Source organism: Mustela erminea, chromosome 13 (genome assembly GCF_009829155.1).
Source record: "Mustela erminea isolate mMusErm1 chromosome 13, mMusErm1.Pri, whole genome shotgun sequence".
NCBI lineage: Eukaryota > Metazoa > Chordata > Mammalia > Carnivora > Mustelidae > Mustela > Mustela erminea.
Window position 1 is genome coordinate 49,685,289 of NC_045626.1, and position 13,297 is coordinate 49,698,585.

Genomic DNA, 13,297 nt, shown 5'->3' on the forward strand with positions numbered 1-13,297 from the left:
TTAAATGATAGTTTTCTCCAAGCATACTGCAAACATACCTGTTCCTCTCTTGTGTTTATGAAAACGAGATGTGAAGACTTGTCTTCGCAGAAGAGTTTTGCATCCTCAAAAATTTCTTTCTCAACCGAAAAATAGTAGCATTTGTCCGTGAAGTTCTTCCAGTGAGGGGGGCAGCCTAGGAGCACAGACGTTTAAAATATTAATTAAAAAAACCAACACACATACAAAGCACTACGCCCTTCTTCAGTTATATTTAAGAGGCCGTGGCTCTGGCCTTGCTTCCCTCCAAGGCCAGGAGCAGTTCGCGCGTCCATGTGTGCGCCTGCGACTGCCCGTGCTGGACAGGCTGGGAGCAGACCCTAGTGGGGAGGAGGGCGGCAGGCCGCAGAGGACACAGTAGTAAGAACTACAGAGCCTGGAAAGTTACGGACGCTGGGACTTAGTTCCTCTGCGTCTGGATTAGTCTTTAGAATGACAGAAAGAACAGAAACAACAAAAGGCTGAGCAGCCACAGATGTGCCACATCAGTCTGGAGTCCTATGGAACCCATCGATAGAGGGGAGAACCCACAACCAAAACGGGGCTTGTGGAAAAAAACGAAGACGACCAGAGTCGTGCTTAAGGAAATCAAGTGGAATTGGGTGTGATTCAAAGGAGACAAAAATAGGCTTAGTCACTAACCAAACATTGAGGGTTTTGCCAAATTATCAAAATTTGGTAGTTGAATTTAAAAAGGTAGAAGCACCAGAACACCCTCTCAAAACCAGGCAGTCTGGGCTTTAGTGACAGAAAGTTCCATCTACACGGTTACTGAGGGGCATACGATGAGAACAAGACTGGCTGGGGGGAGCCAGCCTCAGACTTGCATGAAGGGGACGCATTTGTCCCCAAGGGCCTGACTCGTCTAAATAAACAAGTGTGATAGAACATGATGGCGTTTACAGAGAAGCACAAAGTGCCCAAGAGACCCCACCAGGGGCAGAGGTCTGTGAGAGCGGCCAAGGCCATGTGCTGCCCTCACAGAGCCTTCAAAGCCAAGCAAAGTGGGGCACGGGGGCACACGGGGCTGCATGCTGGGGCTGGCCATAAGTGCACAGAGCCCCCCTGACCTCGGGTGTGAGGAAAGTCTCAGACTTACCATTAGCCTCAGGTGTGGGGGTTGGCTCGTTCTGCAGGGCTAGGGGCATCGCTGCCCCCGATGGGCCCGGGGGGCCGGGGGGACCCTTTGGGCCCGGCATGCCAGGCACCCCAGGCAAGCCTGGCAGCCCCCGTGGTCCAGGCACCCCTGGCTCTCCCACGGTGCCCTGCAGTCCCTGGAAGCCAGGAGGGCCCTGAGGGCCAGGGGGTCCATCCTTGCCGGTTGGGCCAGGGGGGCCTGGGTCCCCACTGGGGCCCTGAGGGCCAGGCTTCCCGGGGGATCCACGGGAGCCTTTGGGGCCCTGCAGGCCCTTGGAGCCTTTGCCGCCACGTTCTCCAGGGGGGCCGGCGGGCCCAATTGGGCCCCTCTCACCGGCGGGGCCAGGTGGACCAGGCTCCCCCTTCTCTCCTTTCTGTCCTTTGTTGCCAGTGGGACCAGGGGGTCCCTGCTGTCCTCTGTCACCTTTTGGACCCCTGGGGCCAGGAGGACCTAAAATATAAAAAAACATACATGGTGTGAACATGAAATCCACTGTGAGTAGTGGTGAAGAATTTATCTTCTTAAAAACTCTCCAACTAAAAAAATAGATTTTTTTCAAAATATATACATTAAGGAGGGCTACTTGTTTCACCATACTATTGTTGACTGGTTTTTTTTTTTTTTTTAAAGATTTTATTTATTTATTTGACAGAGAGAGATCACAAGTAGGCATAGAGGCAGGCAGAGAGAGAGAGAGGAGGAAGCAGGCTCCCCGCTGAGCAGAGTGCCCGATGCGGGACTCGATCCCAGGACCCTGAGATCATGAACCGAGCCAAAGGCAGCGGCTTAACCCACTGAGCCATCCAGGTGCCCTTGTTTTGTTTTTTTTTTAATGGAAAGTTTTCTTTACTAAGTTCACCCTTTCTGCTCCAAGCATTTAGAATATCTCTTAATGGCACACAGCCCTCTTGTGTCCACAGATGTCTTTTTCCTGCCGACCCCACAGCAGTGATCACGCCATTACCCTGGGTTCCCTTAGTCGTCTGGTACTTTTCTGTCACCAGCAGAAAAACTGTGCAGGTTGGGATTGGGGGATTCCCTCCCACAGATTTCCCCTTCTTTTCATTAATTTGAAAAATATTTATTTATTTTTGGGGGTACATTATTATCATCTTCATTTTTTCCCCTTTATTTTTTATAAACATATAATGTATTTTTATCCCCAGGGGTACAGGTCTGTGAATCGCCAGGTTTACACACTTCACAGCACTCACCAAAGCACACACCCTCCCCAATGTCCATAACCTCACCCCCCTCTCCCAACCCCCCCCAGCAGCCCTCAGTTTGTTTTGTGAGATTAAGAGTCACTTATGGTTTGTCTCCCTCCCAATCCCATCTTGTTTCAATGTGACAAATATTTATTAACAACCTGCTATATGCCAAGCACTGTGCAAGGGGCTATGGGAAAAAAGTTGAAGAAAGATGCCATCAAATGTTGAGAGGCACCAGCCTGCTAACTCCCTCAGCACACCAGGTGCCAGCCTCTTCTCTGTCCTGTCACTGCTGGCCCTTTTGTCTCCTCCACTGTGCTGCTGTCCTTGAGGCTGAGCCTCCCTCACTCTTGGCTCAGAGGGTCTTGGTGGGAAAGGGTTCGACGGGCTGAGCTGAGAAGAGTGTCCTTTCTCCCAGCTTGTTCGTCTAATAATGCAAACAGGGAAGGTGGGCTAGAGAAAAAAACAGGTGACCATCGAGTTGAGCAGGCAAGGGAAAAAAAGGACATCCTTTATTCCCAAAGGAAGAATGCAACTATCCGCTTTTCCCTTATTATCCTAGAGAAGGTCACGTAACCCGAGATTGTTTTTCCTGTAAGTTCTCAGGGGCAACAGGGAACTGCGCGCAAATACACCACAACCAGGATTTATAGAGTGAATGAGTTTTCGGGGTACTTTCACATACATTATGTCACCTGATCTTCATCTATGACCTTTGATTCCCAGAGCACATGTGAGGATAGGTAGAGCCAGAGACGCCAAACTTCTTACTCAACACTAGCTTGTCAAGACAGATACACCCAGGAGGAGGAGACGTGGACAGTCACAGTCTAGCTGTGGAGCTGGCCCAGGAATTCCTTCTTATGTGGAAACAACTGGACCTGGGAGGACACCATTCTCAAATATTCTACTCTCCAGAATTCTTGAGTTTCTGAAATCTCACGGTTCTATAGGAGTTAAGTGAAAGAGATCTATACTCATTCTTTCCATAGAAGTAGAAAGCCTTTCAGGCTGGCTGGGCAGAAGTGCTGGGGAGATGAAGCGTGCGTGGGGCTCCCACCCTATGTTTTTCTTGATCCCTCTTACCCAGTCGTCCCCCACCAGCTGGACAAGACAGAACAGTGACGTAGGCCTTCCTGCCTCCGTAGGGCGATCTCTCTGACCCATTCCCCTTTCTAAGCCTCAGTGGACATCCACTGTACCCTCACACTATCCATGGCCCCAACTAGTCCACCCATCTCTGTTCTCCCTTAGCAAGAACCTTGGCTCTGGACTCAGCTTTCCTTATTTAAGGCTTATTTCCTTATTTAAGGCTACCCATGATGTCGTCCTTGGATTTACTGGCATTCTGCTGAGCTGTAAGAGAGTTTATGCTAATGGTTCAGACTGGTTTCAGTGTGTCCCTTTCTAGGGTTATCTGCTTCATAAGCAAGAGACTTGAGAAGACTTTGTGATGAAAAATTTTCTCTCTGAACCCAACTCACTGACTTCTGTCCCCCAGTTCCTGTTGGCGCTTCTCAATCATCAGCTCTCCTGGTCGTTATCTCATAGTCAGGTGGTCCCCCTTTCTCTGGGATGTCTTGCCAGCACCTGCAACCTGGCGTGTCTAAAACGGACCTTATCCTCACTTTACTGTTACACCTTTCATGACGTCATCACAACCATCTCTTCCGCCACTCATCACGACCCAGTGTGGGTGCTAACCTCTTAACTGCTCTTCCGACCTTTGATTCCTCTCCCTTGACTCCACTCCACATGTTTCCTACATTTGTCTTTCTTACTCAATGATCTGATCTCCACTTGCTCTAGAACATTCAGCCCCCACTACTTGGTTACCCGGTGTTAAATCAAGGCTTTCACGGCCTGGTCTAGCGTGTGTTTACTCCATTCTCCTCTGCCCTTCTGCAGCTCAGCTCTTACAATTTCCTCTGCCTACATCCATCTGGAAAATTCCGGTCTGCCTACCATACAATCCTCCCAGGTGGAAGTGGTTCCTTTTTCTCTCAACTTTTAGTTCTTGTCTGTTCTTCGAGGGCACTTCCCCAACTAGCAGCTAGCAATGTCTCATGCATACTCGTTTTTCAGACAGGGTTTGCCAAATGAATGTGCGTCACAGATCCAAAGACCTAGCGCACTAATGCCAACATTTTGGGTCCCAGGAGAGACCAAAAGGGAGAGGGAGAGGTTTCTGGAGGAAAATGGCCTGACTGGCATCCCTCACCTTATTCTAAGAAGCATAGCTCCACTCAGTCTACATCTCAGGATGACCCTGGCTGCTACTATGAAATGACCCTGGGGAGACTGGTCTCTCTTGACTCTACTCACGTTTAAGAATTGATCCAATGGTCTCTGCATCTACAATCCGAGGGTTTTTTCTTTTTCTTTTTTAAACTGAAGAGGCTCATTAAGTGTATTAGTAAAGATAAGGAAGGTGATTTTCACTGCCAAATCTATCTCCTGTGAAAAAGGATCTTAGTTCTTTGTGTAGTCGAGAAATAGCGTCCTAGAGATTAACAGTGGGAAGGTGGCGCATGCATTCCTACATAATGGTTGTAGCACTGTGGAAGTTCTAGTGGAACGATACTGACAACGGGCCAAAAAAAAAAAAAAAAATTCTAATTTGTTAGAATAATAGCAAAAATAAAAGTACCTTTTCTTCTCACCTATTTCTACGTTCAGCCTTATGGAATATAAATAATGGAGAAGGTCTGTTGGGAAATTCAAGGGCTTTAGAGATTCTTTATCCTTATTCTTTTTATGGGTTTTGCCAACAATCAGTGTTTCTCAATGGCTCACAACTGGGTTTGTTACTATACTTGCAGGTGATGGGAAAGGAGTTTACCTGTGTGCTTGGAATAGAGACTGTTCAGGGGTCTGTCTACCTAATGGGACAGACCAATGTGACAGGGAGTTCTGTTTCTCCCAGAACACCTTCCACTGGTTTCTGACAGACCTTCAAAGACACACGGTTCTCTCTTCCTCTCTTGATATGAATCCAAGACCTACCTCATTTAGGATGACCACTTTTCATTAATCTTATTTCTTTCTGGGGTTGGGTAGTTTATGGTATATAGCTATTTCCTTCTGAAGTGCTGCTCAAATGTCCCCACTCACTCCACACAAAAGTACTGGCTTATTTTAAGAATGGCACCAACCATGGATCCCACAGCCAGTGCAAAGTATCGGCAGATGCTAACTTCTAGATCTTGGGGAAGAAAGAAAAAGATGTCAAAAGATGATGCAAGTTGTTGCCTTTGATAAATCTTACTTGTGAGGCATTTACCAGCTGAGTAAGCATAAAAACTGATTTCTTTCTTTTTTTTTGCATGAAGCACTACATCAATCACAAATCAGTTATCTGACTGTTTTAATTAGTTTGAATACTCATCACTGTGGATAACCTCCTGGCAAGCACCGTGTTACTGACTTCTTCATCCACAGCTGCCCCGGCCTTGGGAAAATCGTCACGGTGCTAGAGCAGGAAGCTGGCCTTCCAATGCTGGGCTAAATAAAAACATATTCTATGTGTCCCCCATATGTAAGAGGATTCAGTCATTAATACTTACATATTCAGTAAGACCATACTTTGCTCATTAAGACCTAGACGTTTCCTACTTATTTCTTTTTAAAAATTCTTGAGAAATAAAGAGCTAAAGCCACTCGAAAAGCCAGTACTAGACACCCAGAAAAACAGATTATTAATGCTCATAAAACAGATTATTAATGGCTATATCTTCCTCTAGGACACAGGATGGTAGTATCGCTTGTTAGCATCTGGATGATCCCAGACTTTGAGGTCTTACATGCACCTTTTATTGGGCAGCTGTTGAAGTGAAAATAAAATGAAATAAAAGACAAGCCACCCCTAGTGCCTTAAAACCAAAACAGTGAGATAAATAACACAAGAGTATTTCTAAGCATGCGTAGTAATGACTTGTCCTCAGAGTTGAGAATATGTTAGCTCCCAGGTGGAGGCATGTGTGATGACTCTCTCAAAAGCAAATTTGAGAGTTGCTTTCAAGGCCAAGCGAGTGGCTCCCTGGTTCCCATTCTGAAATGCCAGGATACACACTGCGGTACTGGCAAAGCCAGCCCAAGCTCCCAAAATGTCTGAGTCTGACTTAGACCAGGCTGGGGAACAGCCTGTATTTCACTGCTGGCAAGGCCTCCCCGTGTTCCCCACCTTCCAGAGCAGGGAGCCTGAGACACCAGAATCCTCCAAACAAGCAATTAGATGATGATTTTAAATCGCTGCGCTGTTTCTGCTTTGGACACCAAACTGTGGACCTTGGGGAGGGCCCAGCCCTGTGTCCTACCCCTGAGATAAGTTTCCAATTTATTTGCCAACAAGACAGAAAGTAGAGAAACCGCTTTGATTCTTACTGCCGTCCAAAGTTTTGGAGACTTGATTTTAGAACCTCTAGCTACCGGTAAGTTTGGAAGCTAGAGAAAATTAGTAATATAATTGGAGACATTTTGCTTCTCATTTAAAAAATCTAAATTAATCAAACATTTACTAAATACCTACATTATGAAAAAATCATCCTGTTTCACTGAGGTACTTTCAAAGCCCTTATTTCACTAGGAAATGGACAGGATATTATTTGGCAATCATTTTGAAAATTAATTCAATTCTTAACCTCACGTTTAAGACAGCCTTGTGGAAATCCCCAGAGGCTCCTTCTCCACAAACACACCCTTGTCCACAGGGTATATTTAAACCACCATTTCTCACCCCCTGGCAACAGTCTGTTACTATGCCTTCCAGTGCCTGCTCTGAAGGGTCCTCAGATAAACGGTTTTGTTTGAGGAAGCGTGGCAAGAGTGGACAGGGTTGGCAACGAGAGAAACTGAGGCCTCCTGCCTGAGCCTTTCAGTGCTCCTAGATATCTGTTAAGATGCAGCTCAAATGTCAGTCTCTTACTTAACCTCTACCAATTGCTCTCCTGAAAATAAAGTCTCCCACATTTCAACTTCTCAACATGCCGTCTGTTCTCTTTCATTATCACAGGGCAGCGGGGTGTCATGTGGAAGCATGGCTTTGGGAACTAGAAAGATCCAAGGTTAAGCACTGACAATTTACTAGCTCCTTGACCTTGGAAAAGTTACTCGGGCTCTCTGTGCCATGGTTCCCAGCCCTGCAAATGGAGACTGCTGGTAATTCCTACCTTAAAGAGATGTAACAATGAAAGCAGACCCCTGAACCCAGGGCTTGGCAGTATGTCTGGCATATTGAAAACACGGGACTGAAAAATGAGTTGAAGCTGGCTGTCAGCAGCACCTGAGTCTGAGTCCTCTCCAGGGCTGGGCCGCAGGCTACCAGCAGTCAGCACTGCTAGACCCAAATCGAGGTTGACCTGCTTCTGTACAATTTTATTCCTTGGGCACATGAAGCTGTTGTCTTCCACTGTGATGTAGCGGCTGCGGCTGCAGGAGAGGGGAAATCTTGCAGAGGTGCTGAACTTACACTTGGGTATGAATATTAGCCCACCACCTGCTAAGCACTGTACTAAAATCTTTATTTACATTATCTCCTTAAGTTCTCATCACTTGAAAGGGTAGATGCAGACGAGGATGAGGAACTTGTGGTTTGTGTTTGGGTCTGTCCCATTCCAGAATTCTTGTTCTCACTTACTGAATCTGATGCCTCTCTCAGAAGAGCAGGGGAAGGGGGCCCTCTGCCTGGGCGAGGAGGGGGCAACTTCACATTCTCCGCATTATGCATTATGACAAACGAAGTCCTCCATATACATAATGAGCTTAAAAATATTTATAGTATTTGTACCAAAAAATAAGGCATTCTTAGTAAGGTTTGTTTTGTTTTGTTGGTTTACAGATACAGAGATAACTGTTGCTGGGATTCAACATGGAGCTTAAAGTCTATTTCCACGTTATCACCTAGTTTAGTGCAAGCCGTCAACTTCCGCTTCTATTTTGCAATGAGGCCAGTGTCTCCTGTGAGCCATCCCGTAGGCATGAGGGTTCATGAAGTGTGAGTCAAAAGGATGTCCCAGAAAGCATGAGAGCACTCTGAACCTTGCAGAGGCAAGGCCAGCATAATCCAAAGTGAATCCAATACTGGCTCCTCCTGCCTGCTTTGTCCCGTCTCTCCCTCCTCCTCGGGGAAGAGATCTGCTTGGAGAGGGAGCAAGGAAGGGCACTGGGAAATGGAGCCCTGCCCCCAGTCTCTTGTTCTCTGGGAACACCTCATGGGCAATCCTGTTCTATAGGAAGTTGAACAGATGGAACAGAAAGGGGGCAACTAGAGATGTTTCTGAGGTCAATTCACAAAAAGCACAGGTAATGAAAAGACCAAGGATAAAAGTTATACGGGAAGGCAAATGAGAAAAGGAAAATACCATTCAGAAGCCAGGATCTCCAGTGTTTTAGAAACAGAGTCAGAAACCTCCTCCTCGTAGACATGTTCCACTTAATATGTCTAAACGGGCCTCTCTTCCGGAACCTCCCCAGTCTGTCCTTCCGCCTACGTGCTCAAGCTAAAAACCGAGAAGACGTTCTGCTCCTCTCTTTCCCTCACCCTCCACTATCGATCCACCATCAGCCTTGTCCAATCACATACATCAGCCCCTGACCCTGTGTTCCATTTCTGTCCACACCCCTCCACAAGCACCCCTACAACACACAGCCTTGGCTGCTTCTCTGGGCTAAGAACACGTTGGGTAGGAAACTCCAGGATCCTGAGCACCAAATGGGGTCAAGAACAGGTTGATGTGAGCTCTGAATACTCCTATCCCCTTCCATCTGTAGGTTCCTCCCCTTGGGGAGCATAGCTGGTTAAAGCCAGTCAGGGTCCTGATGGCCAAGGAAGGACAAGCCTGCCTTTGGGTCTGCCTATAACACTCCTGAGGAGACCCATTTCTCTTACCTCCAAGTCACCCATAACTGTCCCATAGCCCCGCACTGGACCCCTGTCGCCCTGCTTGCTCCCTGAAATCTATCTTTCTTCCACCTCACTCCCCTCCCCACAACCCAGAATGACCTTTTAAAAATATAAATCAGATCATGTCCCCACCATGCCTAAAACTTCCCTGCCGCACTTAGAATGAAATCCCAGCTCCCTGCCCTCACAGAGTCCAGGGGCACCTGAGGACGGGGCAGAAGGGCATGTACTTTTGGTGATCCAAGATGGGGTTAACAGCATGGGCCCTGGCACCAGAAAGCCTGGGCTCAGATCCTGTTTAGCTGCTGCCATCTCTGTGAATTTGAGCAAGTTCCTTAAACACCTCTCCAAACCTTAGTTTCATCTATAAACTGGTGATAATCTTGTAAGTACCATCTTACTTGGGATGCCCAGGTGGCTCAGTCGGTTAACTGTCTGACTCTTGATTTTGGCTTAGGTCACGATCTCAGTGTTGTGAGACTGAGCTCCACGGTGGGCTCTGTGCTGGGCATGAAGCCTGCTTCAGATTCTCTCTCTGTCTTGCCTTTCCCCAAACCCCTCCCTGCCCCTGGCTCACACACACTCTCTAAAAAAAGAAAGAAAATACGAGGCACCTGGGTGGCTCAGTGGGTTAAATCCTCTGCCTTCACTCAGGTCATGATCTCAGGGTCCTGGGATCAAGCCCCACATCAGGCTCTCTGCTCAGCTGGGAGCCTGCTTCCCCCCCCTCCCCTGCCTGCCTCTCTGTCTACTTGTGATATCTGTCTGTCAAATAAATAAATAAAATCTTTAAAAAAAATTAAAAAAAAAAGAAAAGAAATAAGTACCTGTCTTACAGAGTTTGAATCAAGTGCTCAGTGCATCCACACTCAATATTAGTGAATAAAAATAATCACAATAGTGGAAACATTACCTAATTGAAAGCCAGGGTCTGAATCTTCAGTTAAAAGCTTTTCGTACACTTCCTTAGCTGCCAAGCAACACTGTCTACACACTAAATATGTTAGAAGTTTACTTGTAGAAGGCAAGCTAGCAACTGGATGGAATAATAAAACTGTAAAACTTATAGCTAGAAAATATCCAGAGTACTGCAACAGGATTCTCTAAGTTTTCACAGTGCCAAGAGAAATTGAGAAAGCTCTTAGTTTATGTGGTTGCCCAACTACAGAGATCTGCCCTTCTTTTGAATTTAGGTTGAGAAAGAATAGGAAAAAACTAAAGCAATCACTGAAGAACTTTGATTATCTGAAAGCCTGCCCCTTATTCAGAGTAGGATTCATACCCACGATGTCTGTCTCCTCTGGAGCTGGGACACCAATATTGCTCAGGGAAGCCACTGTATTTACAGGCAACACCAATTTTTATAAGGAACATCACATAAAACCAAAATTTGTTTTCTATTCATGAATACCCACTAGTCCTGTTTCACCCTCCTCAGATGTCACATGAAATTTCTTCCACGTGATAGTCTTTTTTTTTTTTTTAAAGATTATTTATTTATTTATTTGACAGACGGAGATCACAAGTAGGCAGAGAGAGAGAGGAGGAAGCAGACTCCCTGCTAAGCAGGGAGCCCGATGTAATGTGGGGCTCGATCCCAGGATCCTGGGATCGTGACCTGAGCCAAAGGCAAAGGCTTTAATCCACTGAGCCACCTAGGCGCCCCCCACATGATAGTCTTTAAATACCTGTAGATAGCTGCCCTGTCTCCACTAAAACAGTGTCTCCTACAGGTTAACGTTTCCGGGTCTTGCAATCCTTCCCCAACCACATTTAGACTCCATAATCCTGGGTGTATTTTTCTCGAGCATGCTGGTCTGTCAATGACCCTTTGAAAGAGGTCCCTCAAAGTACACACTATCCTGCAGGGGTAGTCTTGCCATACTGAACAGCGTAAGGTATCACCTACTATCATTTTCATTGATATAATCAAAGATCACATTAGATTCACTGCCAGACACAGTGACTTGCTTACAGTCGATTAAAACCACCATGCTTTTCATGCACATGTTCTTCCATCAACATCTGTCTGTCCGGCCTTTTCCAACCTCAAGCAGGATTTTACAATTCCCTATCTCTTCCATTTTGTTGGCACCTCTTAACTATTCTAGCCTCTCCAGGTCATTTTGGATTATGATTCTAGCATCCATTGGCTAGTAAATGTAGTTTCATGTCACACAAGTAGTGGATTATCAGGTTATCTATATCCTCATGCTAGTCACTGACAAAGCTGTTGAATGGGGCTCTGCCTTCTGCCATCCAGACCTGCTGCCAGCCCCCCAGGGGCTCACTGAACTGCCATTCTTTATGCACATTCTGTGGAAGACACACCCTAGGGTCACCCCCAATGAGTCATGCCCTTGTATCATCTCTTCCCCTTGAGTGTGCAACCTGTGACTTGCTTCTAACCAACAGAACATGGCAAAGGTGATGGCATGTCACTCCCCTGACTTCCATTAGATGAGATTACATTACATAACACTGTCTCAGCAGACTGGAATGAGAGACTCCCCTGCCGGTTTTGAAGAAGCTGTGGTGTGGTTGGACGGTCACATGACAAGGGGCTGCAGGTGACCTCTAGGCCAGTACCCCTTCTTGCCCCCAAAAGACTCCAAGAATCTCAGTCTCACATTTGCAAGGACATGAATACTATCAAGCACCCAAGGGAGCACAGAAACGGAATTTCCCCAGTCAACCTCTGATGAAACCTTAGCCCCTCAATGACAGGGTATCCTGCTTTGGGGCAGAGGCCCCAAGCCTTACCCAGACACCTGATCTACAGATACTATGAGATAAGAAATGGGTATTGTCCCTTGCTGCTGAGTTTGCACTTTGTTACATAGCATAGAAAACCAACATCACCAATAAATTCACCCAACTGCGCTGTAATTCAGCACCTACTTTCTCCATCTTGTTCTAGACAGCATCAATGACAAATGTCTTGGTAAAATCCAGATATGCTATTTTTTTATTCTTCTAGTTTTTTTAAAAATTTTATTTATTTATTTGAGAGAGAATGAGTGAGAGAGAGCATGAGAGAGTAGAAGACCAGAGGGAGAAGCAGACTCTCCAAAGAGCTGGGAGCCCGATGCGGGACTCGATCCTGGAAGTCTGGGATCATGACCTGAGCCAAAGGCAGTCGCTCAACCAACTGAGCCACAGAGGCGCCCTTATTCTTCTAGTTTAAACAATCTAGTAACTCTGTTAATATGCAGAAATAAGATTATTTCTGCCTTCTTTTTAGTGAACTCACTCTGATGATTGCTGCTTTCCCAAAAGCTCACAAATTATCCTCTTAACAACCTCTTTTCAGCCTTGAAGACCAATTCCCCATTCTACACAATGTGTCTATGCATCCATTTCCTCTTTTTGAATATCAGGATTTCTTTGCTTACAGGCAATCTCCTAATACTCTAAAATTCTCCTGATTTTAAGCTACCTGAGGGCAAAGACCATCTGGGCCTCTCTGCATGCCCCAGAGTGCTTAGTACATCATCTTTCACATAGTACTTTCAACATAAAAGCAGTGAAAATAGTTCATGACTGAAAAATGCTATTAATATATGGTTGCCCCAAATCTTCAGAAGGAGAGTTAATTTGAGCCGAGAATTTTCAATTTACATGGGTGACCTGGATCGGAGTAAAACTCCGATTTTACATGCAGGTCACATTCTTTCTGTCCTCTGTGGCTTTACGGTTACTGTGATGGCCAACCATCCATCTGCTCGTCACACTTAGAAACGGGAATCCCTGTGACCTACACAAATTAATCCTGCTTTCAAAGGAGCCCGATTTATAATGACATTGAAAGAGCAAGGCGCCGAGAAAGTCCAAATTCAGCAACTAGTTAATGGACTGCCTTTGACTGCTGTCCACAAAGTCACAGTTAAAACTCTTTTCAAGATGTGGAGCTTAATCTACCTGCCCCTTGAGTGTGGGTTGGACTTAATGACACATTTTTAAAGAGCAGGATATGGTGGAAGTGATAGTATGTGACTTCTGAAGCTC

The 13,297-nt window shown here is 46.0% G+C and overlaps 1 protein-coding gene across 1 annotated transcript in view; it reads right to left on the minus strand.

The window, feature by feature from the left end:
- COLEC12 (collectin subfamily member 12) overlaps positions 1 to 13,297 on the minus strand; it is a 190,837-nt gene that overhangs the window by 17,445 nt on the left and 160,095 nt on the right. The window contains exons 6-7 of the mRNA XM_032310194.1: positions 1,139 to 1,627; positions 39 to 175 (exon numbers count right to left, since the gene is read on the minus strand). Coding sequence (XP_032166085.1) covers positions 39 to 175; positions 1,139 to 1,627 — 626 coding nt within the window. The remainder of the gene's footprint in view (positions 1 to 38; positions 176 to 1,138; positions 1,628 to 13,297) is intronic.